This window comes from Lichenostomus cassidix, chromosome Z, assembly GCF_008360975.1.
Source record: "Lichenostomus cassidix isolate B80296 chromosome Z, HeHo_3.0, whole genome shotgun sequence".
Lineage (NCBI taxonomy): Eukaryota > Metazoa > Chordata > Aves > Passeriformes > Meliphagidae > Lichenostomus > Lichenostomus cassidix.
In genome coordinates, this window is record NC_139511.1 from 54,000,248 (window position 1) to 54,022,804 (window position 22,557).

General features: G+C 35.2%; 1 protein-coding gene across 8 annotated transcripts in view; it reads right to left on the reverse strand.

The window, feature by feature from the left end:
- Window positions 1-22,557, reverse strand: part of ERBIN (erbb2 interacting protein) — a 115,186-nt gene that overhangs the window by 8,931 nt on the left and 83,698 nt on the right. For 4 of the 8 annotated variants that reach the window (XM_085042700.1, XM_085042698.1, XM_085042699.1 and 1 more), the window contains 12 exons: window positions 22,403-22,475; window positions 21,209-21,338; window positions 20,765-20,880; window positions 19,717-19,786; window positions 18,548-18,647; window positions 16,452-16,573; window positions 15,692-15,862; window positions 14,723-14,905; window positions 12,363-12,480; window positions 10,426-10,609; window positions 8,147-9,668; window positions 658-801 (listed from right to left, as the gene is read on the reverse strand). In XM_085042700.1, coding sequence (XP_084898826.1) covers window positions 658-801; window positions 8,147-9,668; window positions 10,426-10,609; window positions 12,363-12,480; window positions 14,723-14,905; window positions 15,692-15,862; window positions 16,452-16,573; window positions 18,548-18,647; window positions 19,717-19,786; window positions 20,765-20,880; window positions 21,209-21,338; window positions 22,403-22,475 — 2,933 coding nt within the window. The remainder of the gene's footprint in view (window positions 1-657; window positions 802-8,146; window positions 9,669-10,425; window positions 10,610-12,362; window positions 12,481-14,722; window positions 14,906-15,691; window positions 15,863-16,451; window positions 16,574-18,547; window positions 18,648-19,716; window positions 19,787-20,764; window positions 20,881-21,208; window positions 21,339-22,402; window positions 22,476-22,557) is intronic. The other 4 variants (XM_085042703.1, XM_085042702.1, XM_085042704.1 and 1 more) reach the window with 4 other exon arrangements.

Sequence of the window (22,557 nt, forward strand, 5' to 3'; positions counted from 1 at the left end):
GCCAAGACACCATACACCCATGAAATATTGATACACATTTACAGGTTTCACAACTGTAGAGGTGTCTTTTATCACCAGTAAATTAATAAGAAAAGTCAACAAATGCTAGGGACTAACTATTCATGGATTCAAGGAACTATTCTGTTGACTTTATCCCGCTCACTATGGATGCCACAACATCACTCATGGTGCTCAGTTAAAAACCTATGTCCTCACATTTTCTGACTATGAATTTTCATGAATGCCTACAGTACCTTACAGTACAGTTTATATCATCAGAATTTATTTTGGGGGAGGAAAAAGAATAGTAAGATTTTGTTCAAATCTTACCAACCTAGGTTAAATTCAGAATAGTAATCTCTTGATCACAAAGTTACAATGAACCAGACAGTTTTACATATGTTCAACCATCTACAAAGCCAGTTAGAAAATTCAATTTGATGACAATAAACTAAAAAGCCCTGCAATAAATTTACAGCATATGAAGTGAAGGCAAAATATTTAACATCTAAAAAAAAAAATTCCAGCACACAAATTATGTTCTTTTTATTAAAGCATTGTGCATATGTAAAAGGATAACTTTATCAATTTGAGGACCCCCTCAGAGTTTATTCTTTCCCCCTCTATATATTGCAATAGCCTCCTGTAGGTACTCACTCGAACAACGTGCACACCAGAACCTCTTCCGTCTGCAACACTCAAGGCAACACTACCCTGGCTGCCATGCAGATCCCTAGAGCTGCCATAGTGAAAGCTGCTAACTGCAGCGTAATTGGAATTAAAGGACCGAGACAGCATGCTCTGAATAAAGAGGGGACAGATTTAACACAGAGATTAGTGCAGCATGCATAAACCACAAGACATGTTATACATGTAATACAAACATATTCCATTGTCATGCAAGATAAAAACCATGCAAGAACAGTACCACTGTGAGGTATAAACATAACTCAGTGACCCTATTTACTTTTATTTACAGTAAATCAGCATGCAATCAGCAGTTCACATGCAGAATTACATGTAAATAAAGTAATTCAAATATTCATGTGTCTAAAAAAACAACAAAGGTGCTTATCAAAATTTTCAGGTTTTCATTACATTTGCAACATATCAAATATGTTGTAGGAAGAGAAGCTGCCAGTCAATAAAACACTAGTGGAAATCTCTCTAACTACCCCTTATTGTTTTGTCTCATTCCTCCACCCCACTACTAGTAAAGTACAAATGAAAACTGGCACAGAGATTTGACTGACTGGATTTTCTTGCTGTAGCCACCCTGATAATATCTACAATGCACTCCAGTAACACTTCATTCAAGAACATGAACAAGCCTCATCTAAAGGAAGAGGCTTGAAAGAAACCGAGACCACCCCTGTGCTACTGTAGGCAATCAAACAGGTAACATGGCCTCAAGGACAGATGTGACAGTGGTTTGGGTTTGAGCCTCATTATCTTGCAAACCTGACCCCTGCAATATTGGCAAGGATAACAAAATGAAAGCAAGAGACATTACCATCTTGCCACCATGGCTTTTTGTAGCTGTAAGAACAAAACAAAATAAAAAGACAGTGCAAGGGAAGAAACAGAAAATCTTCCTTGGGTCACCTGATAAATGCAACAAACCTATCTTGAAAATGTGATCACCCCATTAAAAAAATAGTATCATAGGAAAAGATACACCACAAAGCATCAAATTCAAAGTTGTTTTTTTGTTCAAAATAGTGTAATTTGACTAAGGTACTGTAACAATTCTTACATTAATAAATACATTTAGGCATTTTCTGTTGATTATGTACACTAATCTGATTTTGAAAATAGTCACAAGTCTTTAGGCAACATCTGGTCTTTTGTCCTAGCTTCATCTTGTGAAACAAAAACTAGTTTAATAATCAAAGCCATATGCCTCTGCATACTCATATTCCCCAGATGCTCTGGTTGCACAGTCATTGGAAACTCCCTTGAAAAACAGTATTTACTGACAATACTTGTTTTATCTTGGCCAAAGCTCTTGGATAACCTCTGTTGCAATGACATAGTGAGCATTCTCCATGTTTCTCTTTTACACCTACCCTTCTCTCTAGCCAAGGGATTTTTCAAGCTTCCAGACAAGTCTGCAGATGTTTTCCTTCTCTGGGGAGGGGAAGACAGTTCTCAGCACTTAAATCTACATTCACTAGACATTTAATCTGAGCTTGCTGCTCCTCTAAGTTTCAGGCGAAACATCCAGGAAAAAATGCCAAAGCCAGTTTTCCTTCATTTCTTCATGCCTCAAACCATCTTCTTACTACTCCTCTCATAACAGTGTCTGTAATTAACCAGGTGGCCTTCTTCCCCCACCACTACAGGCAACTCCCTGAAGTCTCTATACAGGAAGTTCTCAGAGGCTCCAATACCTCTCTATCTTCCGTAAGTGGCAAAAAGACAGAAAAATAGAAGGAATGCATGATGGGACTAAAAAACTGTCTCATTAAAATGTCTCTAGCACACCATCTTACTACAAATAACCCTAGATCCACTAGATCCATTCTTCTCAGACAGAGCCAAACAAGTAGTCAATAAACAGTGACCATCTCTGTGAAAAAAGAGATGTGACAATGCAGATTTGTATTTAAAGTCTAAGATAGATCTGCAATAAAGAGGAGGAACTTTCCTAAAATTTAACTAAGTATGAACTTGTACATCACAAACTGAGATTTCAGTAAAGTGAGTTTCAAGGTGACTACATAGTCTGAGAAGTATAAACTCTCAATGGTTTATAAAATCTTCTTTCTTGGAAGAAACTTTTTCCAAAAGCACAAAAAAATGATTGTGCAGTTGATGTAGAGAAGAGTTGAGAACACTGCAAGCATCATTGCTCTTCTTTTCTACATGAGCACAGCACCTCAACACTAAATTAGAAGAAACCCAGAAGCCCTGTAAACAGTACAGAACAAATACTATTTAAAATTACATGGACTTGTAAGAAAGTTTTAGTTTAACACATTAAGAGATTCCTAGGGACAAAACAGAGTATTTGTCCTATACCTATTTTTAGTTAGGAAGAGAGAAATTGAGGCATTTGGAGTGTGAACAGCATTCCTATTTTGTTTTTCAATTTGGGCATGATGAAGGTTGTACATTTCCTCAAAAAATTCCTAAAGACTGCTACACCAGAGAAGACACTTTCTGAAATCTGAATATGAATATGTCATTAACCTCCCTGCTTTTTACTCCAAGTTATTAAAAATTACATATGGAATGAATACATGATCTAAAACTTCAGACTAAATATGACTGTTAATTCCAAGTACCAACTCCATTATTCACCTGGTTTGCTAAGTGTCTTATGGCATAATGGCCTGCAAAATAATAATTCAAATATTTGAGGCTTGAGAAATATTATTTCAGTTATTCTGAACTAATACACTCTAAGAACTATACATGTCCTGTTTCACTATATTTTTGTGAAAGCTACATTTACCAGAAATCAGTCACTCAGCCATCAATAGTCCATATTAGAAACTACAATACATCAAGAAAAAATGGCTATGTACAAAATAATAACAAGTATTTTCATCATAATCATCCCAATTTGTAGTCAAAAGCAGCCTCTAATGGAATCAGTTTAGATGCAGGCAGCTAGTAGCATAATTCTGGGGTTTACTTATATATATAATTTTTAATGATAAAAGCCAGAATTTATTCTCCATTTTGCAGCTTACAAAAGAATTAACATTTCAGACTTCAAAAGGGTGTGTTTTGGGAATTGAAATGCCTTAATGCATTTACTTAGATGCAAGAAAATAAACAGTAGAATTTATTTTGGAGCAGTTATATGGAATAATATTGTAATTTTAAGACTAGCTGGAGTCTATCATGGCAAATCCATGACATTTTGGCGTAGAAGAGGAACTAATAAATTCAGTATCTACAGGGAACAAAACTCTACCTTCTACTTATCTTGAAACAACCTTAACTGGTAGCTTAACTGCTAAGTATTAGTCTTTTTAATTTATTTATTTAATATTACCTAGAATCAACTGCAGGGTAAAGGTGGACATAAGTTATCCTATGAGACAATATTAAAGTGTCTAGAAATCCCTTCAGTCTTCACTCCCACCATCCACATAACAGACAGTATTCCCATTGAAGAGTTAGATATGACAAAACTACATATAATTTAAATTCTACTGTCAGAAGATGTTTGCAGGACCAGAAATTTTGCTGTTTACATACCAAATGAACAAGAATTTTATTAATTTTGAAGTGTGATGGTTTGAGTTCTGAACTTTACTAAATATCATTATAACACATTGATGGTTCAGTAGTCCATTCAAAACGGAGAAAAAAAAACCCAAACCTAGAATAAAAATTTAAAGCTAAACTACTGAATGGATAATATACCTGTAATTTATCAGGGTAAAAATATCCTTCAGGTTCTGAACTTATGAACATTTAAGTACTTAATTTTATATATACAGAGACCCACTGAAGTCACTGTCGTTGACACACTGAAGCAAGCTTAACCAGGGAGAAAAACTGGGGCCATATCAATCAAAATATTTTTGCATGTTACGTCTGTGGTGCAAAAATGTGTTTAAGAAAAACTTTTGCATTTTGATTAACACTGAAATTCTATATTAGTACTGAAACAATTAAACATTTGTCTTTTATTAAGGCACTGCACACTGAAAACTGAGAAAAAAAAGTAGGAATTAAGCTTCATTATCCCTTGTCTGAAAGCTCTGCATTTTAGATAAAAAGTAGATAAAGCAAATGAAAAACAGAGGACTTAATTTCAGATTAAATAAGAATTGAAAGCAAACACCTAATGAACTCCCAAGTGATCTGCAACAAAAATAGGAAAATATACATATGCAAGAGAAGGACAATCAGGCTCAGTAACTAGTTTTGTACATTCAGCAAGATAATGTAATAGATATTTGCAGGTAACTGTTGCAGATATTTCTTACTGCAATTTATGGATGACAAATTCCTTTACCACACATTAAATTGTGTGTGACTCTAGTACTTTTACAGAGGCAGTATTTTAGTTTTAATTCCCAAATAAAAGCCAACAAGACTACTATAGGAGACTACTGTAACACATCAAGTAGTAAAATGGGCATGTCACACTCAGAAAGGAAAATATGCTGAAAAATACTACTGTTTTAAAAACTCACTGTGCACTACATTTATGAGGTTGGGCCTAGGGCAGAATTGATGGCATGCTTTCCAATATCTTATGTATGTAACCACTAGAGAGCAGTTTGATATTTAAATAAACCCCTGTATGCCCCAATAAAATATGCTTTGCATCAGGTAAGCAAATTGTTTCTTCTAATATATGTAAAATTTCTATTTAAAAATGGTCTCATGAACTGTTTTCACCTTCATTCACCCAGATGGACAGTTTTAGTTATTCCCTACATTTCACAAACTCAGAGAATATTTGAGTTGAAAGGGACCCACATGGATCATCAAGTCCAGCTCTTAACTGAATGGCCCTTACAGCTTGTTGAAGGTATTACAAATGCTGGCTATTTCACTGGCACCCACTGTTAATCATTCTTGCTAGACTTAAAAGTTTTCTGAATCTCTGCTCATGCAAATTAAATTCTTAGACGTTTTTTCCCACCTATATCAAGTAAAAAGGGCTAATAAATAAAGAACTAGCTTCTCCAATTCGTCCAACAAGCAGACACTTTTTATTTAAGTGGCTTCACTCCTCCCTCTATCTTCAGTTACTAAATGTCATAAAAACACCATGAGCATGTGTTTCAGGAGCTTAGGAAAAGAAAAAAAACGCACAAACAAAACAATAACCAATAAAACCAACCCCCAAAAGTTCACTACACCCTCCTTCCTAATAAGCACAGGATAGAAATGATAAACATGATTAAATTCAGCAGAGTCACAGCAAAAGTAATAGAATTAACCTATACTGATCAAGAAGACATGTATTAAATATTCATCAAAATGCTTAATTTTCTATACCTGTTTTTTCAGTGTTGTATCTTATGTTTTTTAAAAAAGGAAATGCCACTTTAAATCCATGAAAGCTTTGTCAAAGTAGTTCCCAGTGTATGTCCCTTAAATGAGATCTGTAATTGAACTTGCTCCTTAAATGGGTTCTCTTAATTACTGGATTTTTTTTTTCAGACTTCAAAACATTTCAGAAGTCTGCTTTATAGATAAAGCACCCTCACCACTTGGCTAATTTTTAATTACAAACAGAAATATCAAAGACATTATTTAAAAAGAACTAAGAAATATTCAGTAAATTCCTAGAATTTTCACATTATCATATTTGCCAGCTGCCATACAGGATCATATCTACATTTTTCACAGTTCAGATTTTTCTTTTTAAGTTGGTTATATCCTAGAGAATATAAAGTAGACAATTATATACACATTCACTTTTAAACCCACAAATAAGTCTCAGATAATTAAGTAAAAGCTACTTTAAAACACTTCAAGGCAGGAAGAAAAGAAACATACAAAACAGACTTAAAAGATCTGTTAAATTAAATGCACAGCTAAAATCTCAATAGCAGCTATTCCACATCAGTCTAGTAGGGAAAATTAGAGTTTATATATAAAGCATAATAAAAACTATGGTCAGATATAAAGGAAATAAGTCAGGCAGTTGATGCCATTTCTGTAAATGTGACTACACTGCTGCTGACCCAGAGAGGTGTCACTGCTGTATTAAACATTGTTGCTAACATGCCAATGAAAAAGCTATAAACAACTGCCTGAGCTGCACACTGAATCCCTGTACTCAGGGATTGCTGAGTATTTTTGCTTCTCTTGTCATTTCATGCAAGATTGGATATATCCATCCAGGACAATGGAAAATGAGGGAATGAGCCTTTTATTAGAGCTGGAACATGGTGAGGGTAGTGACCCTCTTGTGAGACAAGGGGTCCCCACATGACAGTTCAGTATTACCCTAAGACATTTCCTGTTGTAGGTGACAACTTGGATCAGAAGAATATGTACAGCTGTTGGGAAGGTTTCTTTAAAAAATGAAACCTGTCCCTTTCTCTCACCAGAAGTTATGCAACTTGAAAAACAAAACCCAACCAAGAAGCAAATTCATCCCTCCAATGGGGTTTCTAAAGAAAAATCATAGTTAAAAGTAATTTTTCCAACCAATTAAATTTTCCAACTTCAATTAAATTTCTCTAGCTATCACAGATATTCAAATATTTAGCATAATAATGACAAAGCAAAGTATGTTCTTAAAAGAAAAAAACCTAAAAATTAAAAATCTGTCTAGCTGGCATTATCAAAATGTAATTTGGCTGCTTTACTCAATTCTCTTCCAAAGCAACATGATCTGGCTAATGACATTCTAACCATTTTTTAGTGATGGTATTTTCAACTGGGTTAGCTGGACAGCACAAATCATACTCTTCCAGGCTCTACTCAATTTCTTTGAAGATATGCAATTGCTCAGCTCTATGTATCAGCTCAAATTCTTGATGGCATTTACAGTACACAAAGAATCCTGTTTGTCATCTCTACTTATATCAAAATCTACTGTGATTTTTCTGAAATGAACAAGATTTTTAAGTGTTCTCATCTCACAGCAATAAATATTCATTCAACAATCTGTCAGATACCCAACTTCAAAAGACAACTGGCTTGGAGGCAAATACATGATAATTATGGCTTTTGAATTCTTCAGCAACTAAAGCTGCAGACCTATACTTCCAAATAGATTTTACTGATTTTCTTTTTCCTTGTTCATAAAGGGAAGAAATAAGATGGAAAAAAGGCAGAACAGGAAGATCACAAAATGCAAGGGAATATTTTAGTATATTGTGAATACAAACCTACAGTAAAAATTACCTAAATTAAAAAAGCTGGTCTAACAGTCTAGCAGGTCTGTATGACATTATTTAATGTATTCAAAAGCAATCTGGCTAAGCTGGCAAGTATGATGCAAAAACAACAGCACCTTTTCTTCAGGGGAGAAGTTCATTTATAGTCTACCGAGTGTTTCTCAGATACTCATCACAAACACATTAATCCTTTAAAAAACAGGATAAAAATTAGATTTTCAATAGTAATTAAAAGCTGCTCAAAACAGAGTATTTATCTTATTCCATACTGAGGTCACAGAAAAATAGAGAAATATCAGAATTATTGTTTTTACCTTTTCCAGCTTTTTAGCCTCAATATGTCGCAGCACCTGTTCCCTCCAGTCATGGGGAACTTTAGTTTTTCCTGCAGGGTCTAGTAAGGAGTGCTCGGAGTTAACCCTTGGGTTTGATCTCTTGGAGGGGCTAGTCCGTGAGTAGTTGAAGTCACTGACTGACATAGTTCTTTCGGGTATGTCGCTCACCGCGGGCCGCGCGCTCTGCGGGCGAGTCACGTTGGGACCGTCCATGCTGTAGGTCCGGGCAGAGAGAGGCCGCTGCTGCCCCGACATCACCGCTGCAGCTCTGCCCATCGAATGCAGATCTCTGTATGTTAAGTAGTCCCCTTCGGGAACTTGGGCCCGCCTTGAAGGTCCACCATCCCCAACATTTATGGAGGCTGTAGAAGAGACACTGCTCTGCCTTTGAAGAGTGTGTCTGGTTGCTCCTGGGAGCAGTCTGTCACCTGCTGGGACAGCCCACAGATCTGCGTGTCTCCCAGCCATCCGCTGGTGAGTGCTGTACACAGCGCTGGCCCGGACATTGTTATGATTGGAGAAATTCATGTTGCCAGAATGCTTTACATAGCTGGGAGCTTCTGTACTGTCAGACCTAAGCAGACGTGAAGGAGGTAAGCTGCCTTGCTCTACTTGGGTGTTTTGTTTCTGGGGCCACAAGGCATCTTTTGCTGCTGCACTACTGCTGTACTGAATATTATATTGGGGAGCACAAAGCATCTGTGCGCTGCCTGCCACTGATCCCCTCACTACATTAGCACCTTCAGGATTGTGATTTGAGTCAAACTTGAACACTGTTTTTGTAGAAGATACTAAATCAGATGATGATGATGACCCAGGAAAAACCTGCAAAGGCTGATCGTAGAGAAGAGTAGCAGATTTACTTCGGACTATGTTTTTTCCATCTGCAGTATCAGATCCTGATTTTACCACTGAGTTAGGCTGTTGAGATCCATTCTCATTTACAGTATCATAGATTTTTAGCCCACCACTGTCCATACTTGTGATGCTGTGAGATTTCATCACAGGACCACTTCTCTGTGGAGATAAATCTTCAGTGCTTCTAGAAACAGACAGCTCAGCAGGATCCCCATCAACTGTAGTGCTTTTTGCTAGTTTGTCTTTACTGGGAGACTGTACTGTTTCCTCAGGATGTCCATTTACTTTATTTATACGATACTTATTTCCATTTTCCAAGTGCTCACTTTCTTCTTTTGTGTTGTTATTCAAAAAGCCCATTACTGAAACCGTTTTCTGTGTTTCTAACTTTTCTACAGGAACTGGCACTGCCTCTTCACTAACCAATTTATTGATATTCATGTTTATTTGGTCTAATTTGTGAGACTCCTCCATAGGAGTGCTTAGATCAACGCCTTTTCCTATCAGGCCTAATCTTTCTTCAATGCTTAATTCATATTCAGACATATTTGTAACCTTCTCTTGCACATTTAGTTTTTCTTCTACTGTAATACTCAATTCTCCTCCATTTTGCAAAATATTATTCAAATTTTCATCTTCTCGCCTGGAAGAAAAAAAGATGCCTTGTAAAAAAAATTCTCAAAAGAACAAACATACTTCTCTAAGAATCATCTTAATGAAAATCACCATTAATGTGCATCCATGCTGTGCATACAAAGCAGGGAAACAGATTAATGATTTGCTATCTTACATTGAAGAAGTATGTTATATAGACAGCTCATTTGGGCAAAATTTGTGTCATGTGATTTCAGACGTTTGTTTAAATTCAACAAGAATCAATAAAAACAGTTCAGGAGTGTCAAGAAGTATGAAATGACAATAAGTCAAGGTTTTTTATTAATTTCTTGTAATTTTCATGACAATTCGGTACAATTGTATTGTTTGTATTGTCAGTTTTTATGACAAATGGCACTTTTAAACTAAACCTCTAGAAGAATAACAACCTGTAATTCCATTTTTAGTAAGTTTTTAAAGAATCTTTAATAGTCGTAGCAATCAAATTGATTTTCAGAATTAAGCAAATAAAACCACCGAGCATTTAAAATGGTATACTGATGTATTTTGTAGGGATAAGATTACTACACCGTATTATTAAGAGAGATGGGAACAGTGTATTGTATACCAAAGTTAGTCCCTGAGTTGTTTTTTTATGAGAACCTTATTAACCTTACTATAAAACATTGAAATTTTAAATATTTAATGAATGATAAATAGATGAATTAAAGGAATGAACACAGTGTAAAATATTAAGTAACGTTTTTCCATTGTATTTGCTTAGTGGTCCACAGTATCTTACAAACCTGATCTTGGATAAAACAGCAGCATGTGTTTCTTTGTCAGGAGAACAGAGAGAAATATCTTGGCTACTCTCAGTATTTAACGAAACAGAATCTGACATTCGAGAAGGAGAGGAACAGTTGCTGTTATTCTGATTGCTATTGTGGGTAGCTTCATCTGATAAGGAATCAGTATCTTTTGAATCATCTGAAATAAAAATTTGCCAATTTAGTTAGACACACAGATCTTATTAATAGCCATTTCATATGTGCATGTATAGTATTTAGAAACTGTCTCTTGTTCTTCAGTAATTCTTACAACCCGAAATGAAAATATAAGCTAACACCTTGCAAAGTACATTGAAACTTACAAAATATTGTTGGAAACAGTTCATATTTTTAAAAATATTTGGCTTAATATAAACAGAGCTTATCTGTTAATTAAATCTAACTTCCTGCTTTATTCCCATTTTCCTTCTCATACATTAGTATTACTAGTGCTGTATTACTGAATACTTCCTTACAATATCTATCAAATCACATTTCTGTTATTACAAGAATTTTAAAGTTGTAAATTACATTAGTCTATTGACCCCCTAAGAAAATGAAGCACACTGATTCACATGCAGTATTTTGAAAGTGAACACAGCTCCTGATTTTGAACATCGTATCATTGTTAAAGTACTGTTTACTAGACAAGTACTGTGGAAGGATCTAGATCACTGAATAAGCTCTGTATAGCTTTTTAGTAAAAGTAAAAAATTAGGAATGAAAAATGTTCTTCTGCAGATTTTGAATCCAATGCACTCCCATGCTTTGCAGATCCCTTAGGACAATATTTTCGAAGTAATTTACCCTTGTGCACATTGATTCTTGCATAATGTATGCATACTTACATACTACATCCGTAAAAAAAATATTTCTCTGGGGGAATTCAAGCCAGCCATGATTCTTACATGAGTGTAGAAACAAATACACTTAAATTTTTGCTTCAAGCCAGTTACAGGTGCCAATCGCATACATTTTGCGGAACTAATGTCTATCTTCAGAGACAAGAAAGAAGTTTTGACCTGGCACTTTAGTCAGACATAAAAATCCAAGGACAGCATTCATAAACATCCACATTTTCATCTGCATGTGAACCTCAGCAGACTCTTCCTGCTCCCACCATGTGGTTCTCCTCACCAAAACTCACCTTCTTACATCTAATGTCCAGAAAAGCTTTTTCTCCTGGAAAGTACTGGACTTGGATATCATATTAAGAAAGTATTATTTGCTATCCCATTTTTACATCATGTTTTTTCTGAATCCTAGGCCACTTCTTACTCTTAAGGAAATGGTTACCCAGACCAAATTTATATTTCAGAGAATATAAAATTTAGTTAGGAAAAAAAAAATATTCAGAAGTTTCATGCTAGAAAAACAAAGGAAAAGTAAGATCAAAATAACTCTGGAGAAAGAACTTCCACAAGAAAAGCTTATTCTTAAACCTTAGGAAAAGAGCACAGCTTCTGTACAGAAATTTAAGTACGTGATACTGCTGCCTATAGCAGCAGTTATGGCAGCTGCCTATTGCAGCAGTAATTCACAAAATCTGGGTGAAAGGGGAGACACAGAATATTTCCAATATAAATACCACTTTCTGCCATCTTTCTCTTAAGCATATCAAGAGTGTGTTCAAGCTGCAACCTCCCCAAAACACAAATCCCTTCTCTTCCCATCTGATTTGAACTGACAAAAATCAAGAAAACTAGAATATCAACACAGCTTTCTCTAGCATACACTCAAGTAGGTGCAATTTTTTACTGCTTTCATTGCTTAACTAGGGAATTAATCATCTTTCTTTTAAAACATACAAATTAGGCCTAATTTTACTTAATTTAATTGGAAAAACTACCCACTTAGAGTCAAGAAATTATCTGAATCACACAGCATTTCCATTGCTTTTCATGGTATCTTACCTTTTTTGCTATTGCTTAGGGCTACCACTTTTGGTTGGTTTATGGAGGTTTCTATCAGCGGTGGTCGCATTTCTGCCATTTTCATCTCTTCATCAGAGGACAGTTCTTCTGACTCCTGCTAAAGGAAAAACAGCTTTATGCTGTCCATTTTAAAGAGCACCAAAAGATTAAATGCAACCTAAATTATCACCCACTAAACAATAAAAGGGTAAAAAATTAGCCACATAACATAGGCAAAGAAAAACAACTTCGTAGTGCATGTGTAGTCCAAGTCAATTGATTTATCTTTAAGAAGCAGCACATGCAGACTTGCATTGTCAGCTCTGTGGGATGACACTCATACGTTTAACTTTAACTGCCAAAAACTGCTTGGAGCAAGCAGATGAAGCCTTCATTCCACCACTGGAGAGAGCATTCAAGTCACAAAGTGATCACTGAACCAGCAAACACTGTAGACTGACTAGCTGGGTCTTGGTTTTGAAGAAAGAACCCACACTGAAACAGCTACACAGCAGCATGACCAAGAGAATCTCAGGAATGGAGGCGCATGCTGTGAGAAAAGACTGAAGGAGCTTGGCTTGCCTAGTCTATCTAACAAAAACAGAGCATGGGTAGCTTGCTAGGATAAATTCCAAAAGGAAAAGGATTATTTAACTTAAAGAGCAATGGCAGAGGAATGAAGCGATGCTGAATACATTTAAGCTGGTAATCACTAGTTCTGAACCATAAGATGGAACTCAGTGCACTTACAAGAGATTAATAGACAATGCTGCCACAAGAGCAGCCATGCGACTGATTCAGTATCCTGCTGCCAGCCCTATATTCATTTATCTTTAAACCCCAATTGTTTCCAGTAATATTTTGAAGAAACAAACCATCACCAAACCTTCTTTCCTTGAAGAGGGAATTTTTTTCTACTAAACACACTTCCTACTACAAATGCTACAATATCCATGTTGCACATTGCCAGAACAGTCCACCAATGTTCACTTTTTCTTACTGTTTTGGAATACTTAATGCATGGAACCTACTGGAGCACCACTTTCCCATGATACCAATTACCTGGCCAGTTTTTGGGTCTGCAGGGAGGACAAACGTCACTCAGACACAACAAACAAGCTATGATAGTCTTAAGTAAAAATAAAACAGGAAAATCCATCTGCTTTTCTCTACAATCTGAAAAACCAACCTCTTCACTGCATCTACCACATTCCCGTCCTCTTGGCTGTGACATACAAGAGTAATTAATGCTGAAATGAAAAGCTTACACACATGCAAAGTGTGGATACCTGGATTCTGCAGCAGCATTACCAGCAGGTTAGTACATGCAAATATGGACTTCACTATACCTGCCTCATTCACTTAACTGGCATACTGCCAGCCACAAAGAATTACTGTCACTAACATTATACAAATATCATGATCTTCTGAAATTACATTTTTAAATTAAAGAAAAATATCAATACCAGTATTTTCAAAAAGCATGAACACACTAGTGGGGAAGTAGCCAGTGACAGCCACAACTGCCTGTCACTCAAGTCTCTTCAGTGTAAGTATGATATAGGCACATTCCACAGCTTACACAACACAGGCAAAAATAATAATCCCCTTGCGAAACTATACGAAAGGTATTTTACAGGTTGTGACTGGGAACTGATTGAATAACAACTTCCAAAATTTGTCATAAATCTCAAAATTTTAAAATAACAATTTATTTATATTTTTTAAATTAAATAATTTAATTTTAATTTAATTTAATTTTAATTTAATTGTTTTTTAAAATAACAAATTTTGTTTGCAACAAGATGTAAAGTTCAGAAGTTTAAAATCCCTCACTATAAGAGGTAAATACATTCCAAGAAATATTCCTGACAGCCCACTAGTAAACACAGAGGAATAAATATTTTTAAACCCACCTTCCACTTTTCATTTGAAATGCATGTGTATAGTCACTTGGATGCAGAAATTTTTAATTGCTCCCACTGATCTGACATTTTCTCATTTTGGCAACCATTTAAAGTGATTATTTAATGAAGTACTGACAATCATGCAATAACTGGAGAATTCTATCAAAGTATGAGTCTTTCACAGTTTATATCAACCTTTAATTGAGTTTGATTTATTTTTGTTTAAATGCATGTGTCTTTCATTATGAACTTTTTATTAGCTGTTTCAACGTCTACTTAATAAAATCTGAAGTGAGAAAAATACTGTCTTGAAAACCACCTGAATTTACAACACTTACAGAGGGCAATTTTCTTCTTCTATTGTCAAGAGAAATTTTCATCTCCCAGAAGAACAAATTCACTATAACACCAGCACAATTTCTGACTGCTATAATGCTCATTGCAATGCCATACCTCAAGCATGTCTTCATGGTTGACAATTGTTTTTGTGTTCTGCAAGGTTTTAACAAGTGCAGTCATCTGTGAATTTGCAGCGCTGTGCTCAGCTTCTGGTTCACTAGGCTTCTGCACAGAGCTTCCTGCTGAATATTGCTTTCTCTCATCTGCTTTGTTCTTTACCAAACCAATTTCTGAAGTCTGCAGAATTAAGAATATTAGCAGAAAAAACATCCTGAAAGGTTTTCAGTGACATATAGAGCCAACATTATATATTTGGGGAAAATATGGAATGGAAAAATCAGAACTCTGAAATTATAAACTACAAAATGCACTAGGTATAAAATGCTGAGAAAATGCCACAGATTACTAAGGTACAGTCTTTTGTACCTGCCCTTTGTCCATCAGTTTGACTCTCTTCCTTACTGGCATCAATTTATACCTTTACATTCCCAGTCAAATGAAAAAAAAAATACAAGAAGGCCAATACAATGATTCTACGTCAGCACCAAACAGTAGTCCTATCACAAACCATACTGCATCAAGCTCTTAGAGACTCTTGACAATTTTGCCAGCTTGTTATTACTGCTTGTTGTCATACAAAACCTTTAATCATGAGGGGAGCAGTAAAATCCTTAGATTATCCAAATTTCACTGTGAAATCTGGCAGGTAAAAGAGGATCAGAGGATGACAAAGATGCGATCCTCTAGAAACCAGAGAAGTTAGCTCTTTAACACACCCACAGTTTGTATTTGCCTGAGAATCAGGTCACTTTTCTTGTTCCTAGGGTAGGAGGAAGACTGCTACTACAAACCAGACATTTATTACAGACATCCTTAGGTAGGGAAGAGGTAAATTGTGTTCTGTAATCTAACTATTTTTCTTGCTGAAGTGTCAGAGAGGAGGGAGAATAGAATTAAAAGTAGTCAATGACACTTTAGTCTTTGGAATTTCTTGCAAACCCAGAAGATAATTCTATCTCTAACCTTTACCCCCACATCTTTCACAGAAACTGTCTGGACTTCTCGTTTTGACTCCTTGGCAGTATCTTCAGTAGATTCTTCATCCTTTAGTCTATGTACAATTGTCTGGACTGTCTTGACCATGTTCTTCAGTTCATCAGGATATGGAGTTGGATATCTTTTCAGATTGCCCTCCTGTATAACAAAAAGCAATAGTGTTCTACATTTATTTAGATGTCACAACTAAAATATAAGCTTTAAAACAAGTAATTAATTAGGACAAACCACTGAACAATCTAGGATCTCCACCTTGCTATTCAAGTCTACCTGCACTGAGGCAGATGTAAGTTTATACAACCAGGCAAGATTATGAATCGCTTTCATTCCCCTTCCCCAACATGTCCACTAATTCCAAGCAAGGATTAAGACAACCATAATTCACTCAAAATCAGGATTTATCACAGTCTCTCCACTTATTCTCCACAACACCATTACTCAAGCAGCCTCCTAGTTGAGCCCTACATTGCCATGTATCAGCTTAGAGTTCTTCTCTTGTGCCCTACTGAAAATTATATGGCCAAATAATACCCAAACTAAAAGCAAACGCAACAAAAAATCCAAACCCTAGTGTTTCATTCTGCTAGGTGCTTTAAACTAATAACTGATTACTTGATTTATTCAGCAGAGTGAAACCCACAGCCAAAGGAAGTAAAAGGCTGAGATTAAGGGGTGGAAGTAAGACAGAGGGAAGTACCAAGTATGCAAAAACAAAGTCAGCACTAACCCGAGGTGGTGCCTCTCTCTCATCTTTGTCTTCATCACACTCAAATGCCACCTGAGCACGCTGCTTTCTCTGTTCCTCCCACAGAGATGGATTGAAACTTTCATTATCAGATATGAACATAACTGGAAAAAAAACCCCAAAGAACCTCTTATAAGAATAGGATACACTATGCAAAATAAAATAGTTTATTTTTCTTTCTCTTGGATGGGATTGGTGTGCTTTTGTATGCATTCTTAAAAGATTAAAGACTCACAGCACCATTAATTGAAGATCAGATGCAATGCCACTGCATTATGAATTTGGCTGTACTTTTATATTAGAAAAATCCCTATTTGTAAAAAGAAAATCGTATGAGCTGTACATTAGGCTTAACATTCACACTCAAAATTTTCAGCAGAACTCTTAATAGTTTTATTCTATATATAAATATGAAATTATGTATTTGTGTGTACATGTACAGACAGGTAAATTATACTTGTATAGATTTATATAGCCTTTTGTCAGTGCTTAACATCATTAAGCACATGTAAGAACATTAATCTGATTTCATTTAATGAAAATTTTAAAATGAAAACTAAGAATGCATTATTACTAATCCTAAAGAAATATAAGCATCTAAAACTGAAGGTTATGTTAATCTGAATGATTTTGCAGGAGTTATGCAGTTGACAGGGGCTTTACATACAGGTATTTCTTCCTTAATTTTACAAGAGATTGTAAAAAAAAATCATGCAGGTACACACTCTCTCATATTTTAGCATGTCTGGGTGTTACATCAGCCAGGTTCTACTTTAGCATGACAAATAGTATAATAAATCTGCCACTACCACCCAGCAAAAGTATATCCTTCACTAGCAATACCAAAACTATTCATATTAAACACTTCTATACCTAAAACAGTAAAACACTTAATGTTAGGGCTCAGTAAGCAATGAAATATTTGTTACTCTGCATTTACTGGGTAAACTTACAATTTTACACATCTGAAAATCTTATAATAAACTTCACTATCTCTATCACTAAAACTTCCTGACCAAAAGCCAACTTAAAAACTCTAGTGAACCTTAAACCTTCCATTTGTAATTACCACCTCAGACAGGTATTCTGTCATCTTAAGCCAAAGAAACAGTCCTTTCCTTGTCTACAGAAAGAAATCCTGGAACTTGACAAAAACGAAGTTCCAATGGAGAAAACACTTTCAGGAACAATATTGAACTTCACTGAATATCCCAGTTCTCACATTCTATCAGAGGTATTGCAGATACATTAGAAGGCACTAAAAGTGATGAAGAATGTACTGCTTTTGCTTATGTTCTTCATTACTCCTCTTTCAGTGTACTAGGCACCTGTGCCATGGAACAAGAAAGGTTAAAACTTGACCATTTTAAATTATTTCAATTAATATACTGCCCCTCTTAATTTCTGTTAAAGCAGCATAAGCTTTTTCCTTTTTCTTGCAAGGGAAAGAAAGTGGAAAAATAAAGTTATTTAACTCTATTTCCCTAACTCCTGATGGGCTTATTACTGGAATGTTACTTGTTTCCCTAACTATTTCACAACTGTGCTGAAGCAACTTTCTGGTAAGAGCTTAAAATTTTGTGTCTAACCTTTTATAAAACGGTTCAAACTACATCTGAGCAATATGCTTTCTCTAGACTGAATTTTTTTTCTTTTCAAAATAAACCAGAGAATGCTATGCACTTTTCAAAAAATACGTACCTGGTAATGGAGGAAACATTTTGTTAAAATAGTCAGTTTGAAGTTAACACCTGCTAAAGAGAATTTCACCCCAAAACATTAAGCTCTGGTGGAAAGAAAGAAGGTGTCACACTGGGAGTGGCAATCATCACAGAAAGTGTTCCTGTCAGTCCATTTCTCACCTTTGCACACTGAAAAGAGTTTCGTATAGAATTTCCCAACATCTAAATCTCATTAAATTACTGTTCCCATTCATCTGACACAACTCATCATCTCTTACAAGTATATGCCAAACTTGCATTTGAGTATTATTTAGTGAAAATTGCATTAGCAGGAAGTCTTCCCAATATTATTTTCAGAAGTGACCACTCTGACAGGGTATTTCAGAAATTCCTTACCCTCCTCAGTCCTTGGTTGCTGAGGGAACATGTAATTAGTAAGTACTGTTTTCTGTGTGTCAGGGTCAGCTTCTTTTTGAAGAGGGATAAGTGGTTTAGACTAGAAAGTAAATGAAAGAAGGATATATTATGAGAATATATATATATATAAAGTAAATATGACCTATATATCACAGAGCATGCATGTCCCATGACTTTGAAGACTACTCTCCCTTGTAGTAAACCATTTCTCCTCTGAATAATTTTCACAAAATGAAGATATTAACATGTCTCTATTTGACTGGTGAATAGCTTTGACTGAAGAAAAACTCAGCCAACAGCTTTTGTGAAAAGCAAACACTAGATATTCAAAATGTAACCTAGTTTCTTGTTGGTACTTACTACTATCCCAAAGCACACTGATCTGAAATGCACAGATATATTTGGCTATTTAAAGCTGCAGAGAATAACATAAAGAGAAAAAATCTGTACTCTTGTTTTTTTATTTTGATGCCAGATTGAACATCCTCCACCCCTTACATAATAGGGCAGGGGATTCTTGAAATTACTCTTTTAGTAAAAGTGCACATCTGAGCCTAGTGGATTTCTGACAGCCCCTGTACACCTTAATGCCATTCAGAAAATCAGCATAATACCAAGGACTTCAATAAAAAGGTAAAGTACAAGCTACAAGCATATGAGTTACTGCTTAACAGCTTCAAAGTGGAACAGTCACACAGTTCAAAGGTGTGGCAAGGAATCTAACTCAAAACCAGACATGTTGAGTGTCCCCACTGGTATAGCTGTGAAAGCAACAGCAGGCTATACGTTTAAGTTCTAGCTTATCAAGCACTAACTCTCCTGTGTAAACTAGCCTTAACAAAAGAAAACAAGAAAACAAGAAAAACAAAAGCAAAACAAAAAAACAAACAGACAAAATACAACAAAAACAAATTAACAAACCTCCCCCCAACATCTGTTAAGTTGCACACAACTTCTGCAAAAGTATGAGACTCCTGAGAAAGGTAAGCTCAGTATTGGTTATTTCAGGAGAATTGACAGAGTAATGTCAAGAAAGTTTTGATGCACACAGTACTAGATCTCATTATTTAACAGATGTCTCTGTACTTTTGAGTCCCATTAGGAATGAAGTAAAAAATAATTTATTTTCAATATTAAAAAAAAATTACCTGATTGTCTGATAGCCACATAGCAGTGAGCTGTTGCAGTTTTGTAAAGGTAAATGGTAAATTCTTCAGTCTGTAAATTACAAGAATTTAGGTAAGTACATTTAGCCATACTGTTAAGACTTTAAACAGTCTTGCATTAGCCTGTAAAATGTTTTAAAAGGACATTTCCATATGAAGTTAAATTAATAAACAGAGAGCTGAAAGGCTACAGCATGTAATTTAAATTCAAATTAACAAAACCCAAGCAAACAAGTAAAACTTATATCTGCCCAGTTTAGCAAGTAGCTTAAAACAACCAAGTCACATTATAATTTGGATTTAACTCAGTTGAGTGACTTGAATACAAAGACAATGAATGTGAATTAATAAATCTGAATCCTCCGCATTTCATCTGCCAATATACATGCCAATTAAGGAAAAACGTGTTACACCTGAAAATCAGTTTCTCAAAGATACATGTATGGGGAAGGGGCTGTCCTGGCTAATGGATGCTCTGGCACTAATGGATAGATCAAGCTACCGATGGAGTACAGAGAAGATGGACTGATAGAACAGGAGGGAGATCTCTGCTAGACTTCTCTCTCCCACTATACTTCAATTCTACACTAAAGCAATTCCCCAAAGCTAAACATTTTGACCATTTTTAATGACACAACTCTCTTCCCCCTTTCTCCAGAACATGGAGGTCTGTTATGCTACCCTGTGATACTGTTGGCTACTCCATATGCAATACAGGAAGCTATTAATCTTTAACTAAGAATTAAAACTTTTGTGAAAATAACCAAACTAGTTCCCAGAAAAACACATGCTAACAATCACAAATGTATTGAAACTGCACTTCAGCACATCTGCCAAGTCATTAAAATAAAGACAGCTTAATACAATGGAACTGCAAGATCCAGAATACAACAATACATTAAAATACATCTTAGTCAGCCTCTGAGCTGTGCGTGAGATAAGGAAAAATAGCATAATGTATTCATAACAATTCCTCTACATTATTGTTGCATTATATACAATTTCTACTTGATTAAAAGCATTCACAAACCTATTGTCACTCAGATTGATGACTTTTAATTTCTGCATATCACCCATTTCTTCAGGGAGAAATTCAAGCTTATTAGAGTGCAGAAACAGCACTGTTACATGCTTCCAGTTTCCAATCTGGAAAAAAACCCCACAAAGAATGAATTAATCTTCACAACATAAATATGAAAATTTTGAAAACAATTAGTATTGAGGCTATTTTGCCTGGAAAGTTTATTCTTACATACTAAACTTTTTCGTTTCAATACACAGCAATGAATTCTTACTTGTTGCTTTAAAGAAATCAAATTTCATTATTTAATAACTTGTATATTTGTACACATTCTCCTTAAAAAACACACAAAGAAAGTGCTCTCAAACATTATTAACTTGTTATTCACAAGTTGTACAGACTATATAAACACATTAAAATATTCATTTTACAGGTTCGCCATTAAACACATACCTCTGATGGCAACTGAGTTAAAAAGTTATGATCTGCAGCAAATGTTCTTATATTTGAGAGCTGCCCAACAGATGAAGGCAATGTTTCAATCTCATTGAAACTACAGTCCAGTTCTTCTACTGATATTAACCTGCAAAAAAAAAAAAATTACTCCTCTATAGAGATTAATTAATCCAACATTAATTGAATACTTGCAGTTTAAATAAAGTTAATAGCACTATTAATTACTAAAATCAAATGTAGTTCAAAATAAACCCAAAATAATTAAAATATAAGAAGAATCCTTTACTGATTGCCTAAAATGTGGTTTGGGGTGGGTGTTTTCCCCTGTTAGCTGATTGCAGGTTTTTTGGCTCTGTTTTGAGCTTGCTTGTTTCTCTAGTATCTCCTTTACACTGTCCTCACAATGAAAACAGTGAGGCCAGCAACATCAGATGCTTGTGTAGTACATGACAACATGCCAGTGTAAGGCATTAAAAACATTCAGAATGGGACAGATCACAGCCAAATTAGAGCTGAGTGCAGTTTCTGAATAAGCAAATTTCAAGAGTTAGGACAGTGACCCTAAGAGTCTGGCAGTGAAGCAGTATTTTGTAAACTCTGACAACAAACGATAACCTATACTAATTAAAATATGTGAAAAGAAATTGGAAGACATTGTACATTTGTACAGCACTTAATTATAAGCCAATTATTTTTGCTCTTATTTGCAAGTTTTAAGTTAAATTGCTGAACACCAAAATATATATTAAAAAAACCTGCTGATGGACAGCTGAAAATTTTCTTTCTCTCTCTGTATACATACATGTAAAAGATATGTTCAGATCTCCTTTTTATAAGATTTCTGATAGTGGGCCAATCATTTCAATATCTACCACAGCCATGTTACTGTCAAAAAAATACAGTTTCAGGCAGCTGAGTGACTCCTTAGGTCTCTTGTTTTCTATCACATTCCATTTTTCTTTTATAGATTGGTGGCTGCATGAGGTGAGGAACCTATGTCTTTTGGTATTAAATAATAAGAACATACATGCTGCAAACTAGAACTAAGATATGAAAACACTTGCTTTAAATTAGGACATTAAAATACAGAAGAAATAAAACCAAGCAGTTATAAAAAACTTCAAAAGAGGAACCACTGTTACAGAAAAGTGTTCAGAAGGCAATTCAACGTTTTATTTTGGAAATACCTACCCTCCTATGGAGTCTGGCAAATAAATTAACTGGTTTTCATCAATTTTAAGTGTTGTCACCTTTTTCAGAGAACCTATAATAATAGGAACAAGTAAATCAAAATGGACATTTAAGTTCATTAAGCTGAGTTTTAATTTTAAATTAAGAGGGGAAAA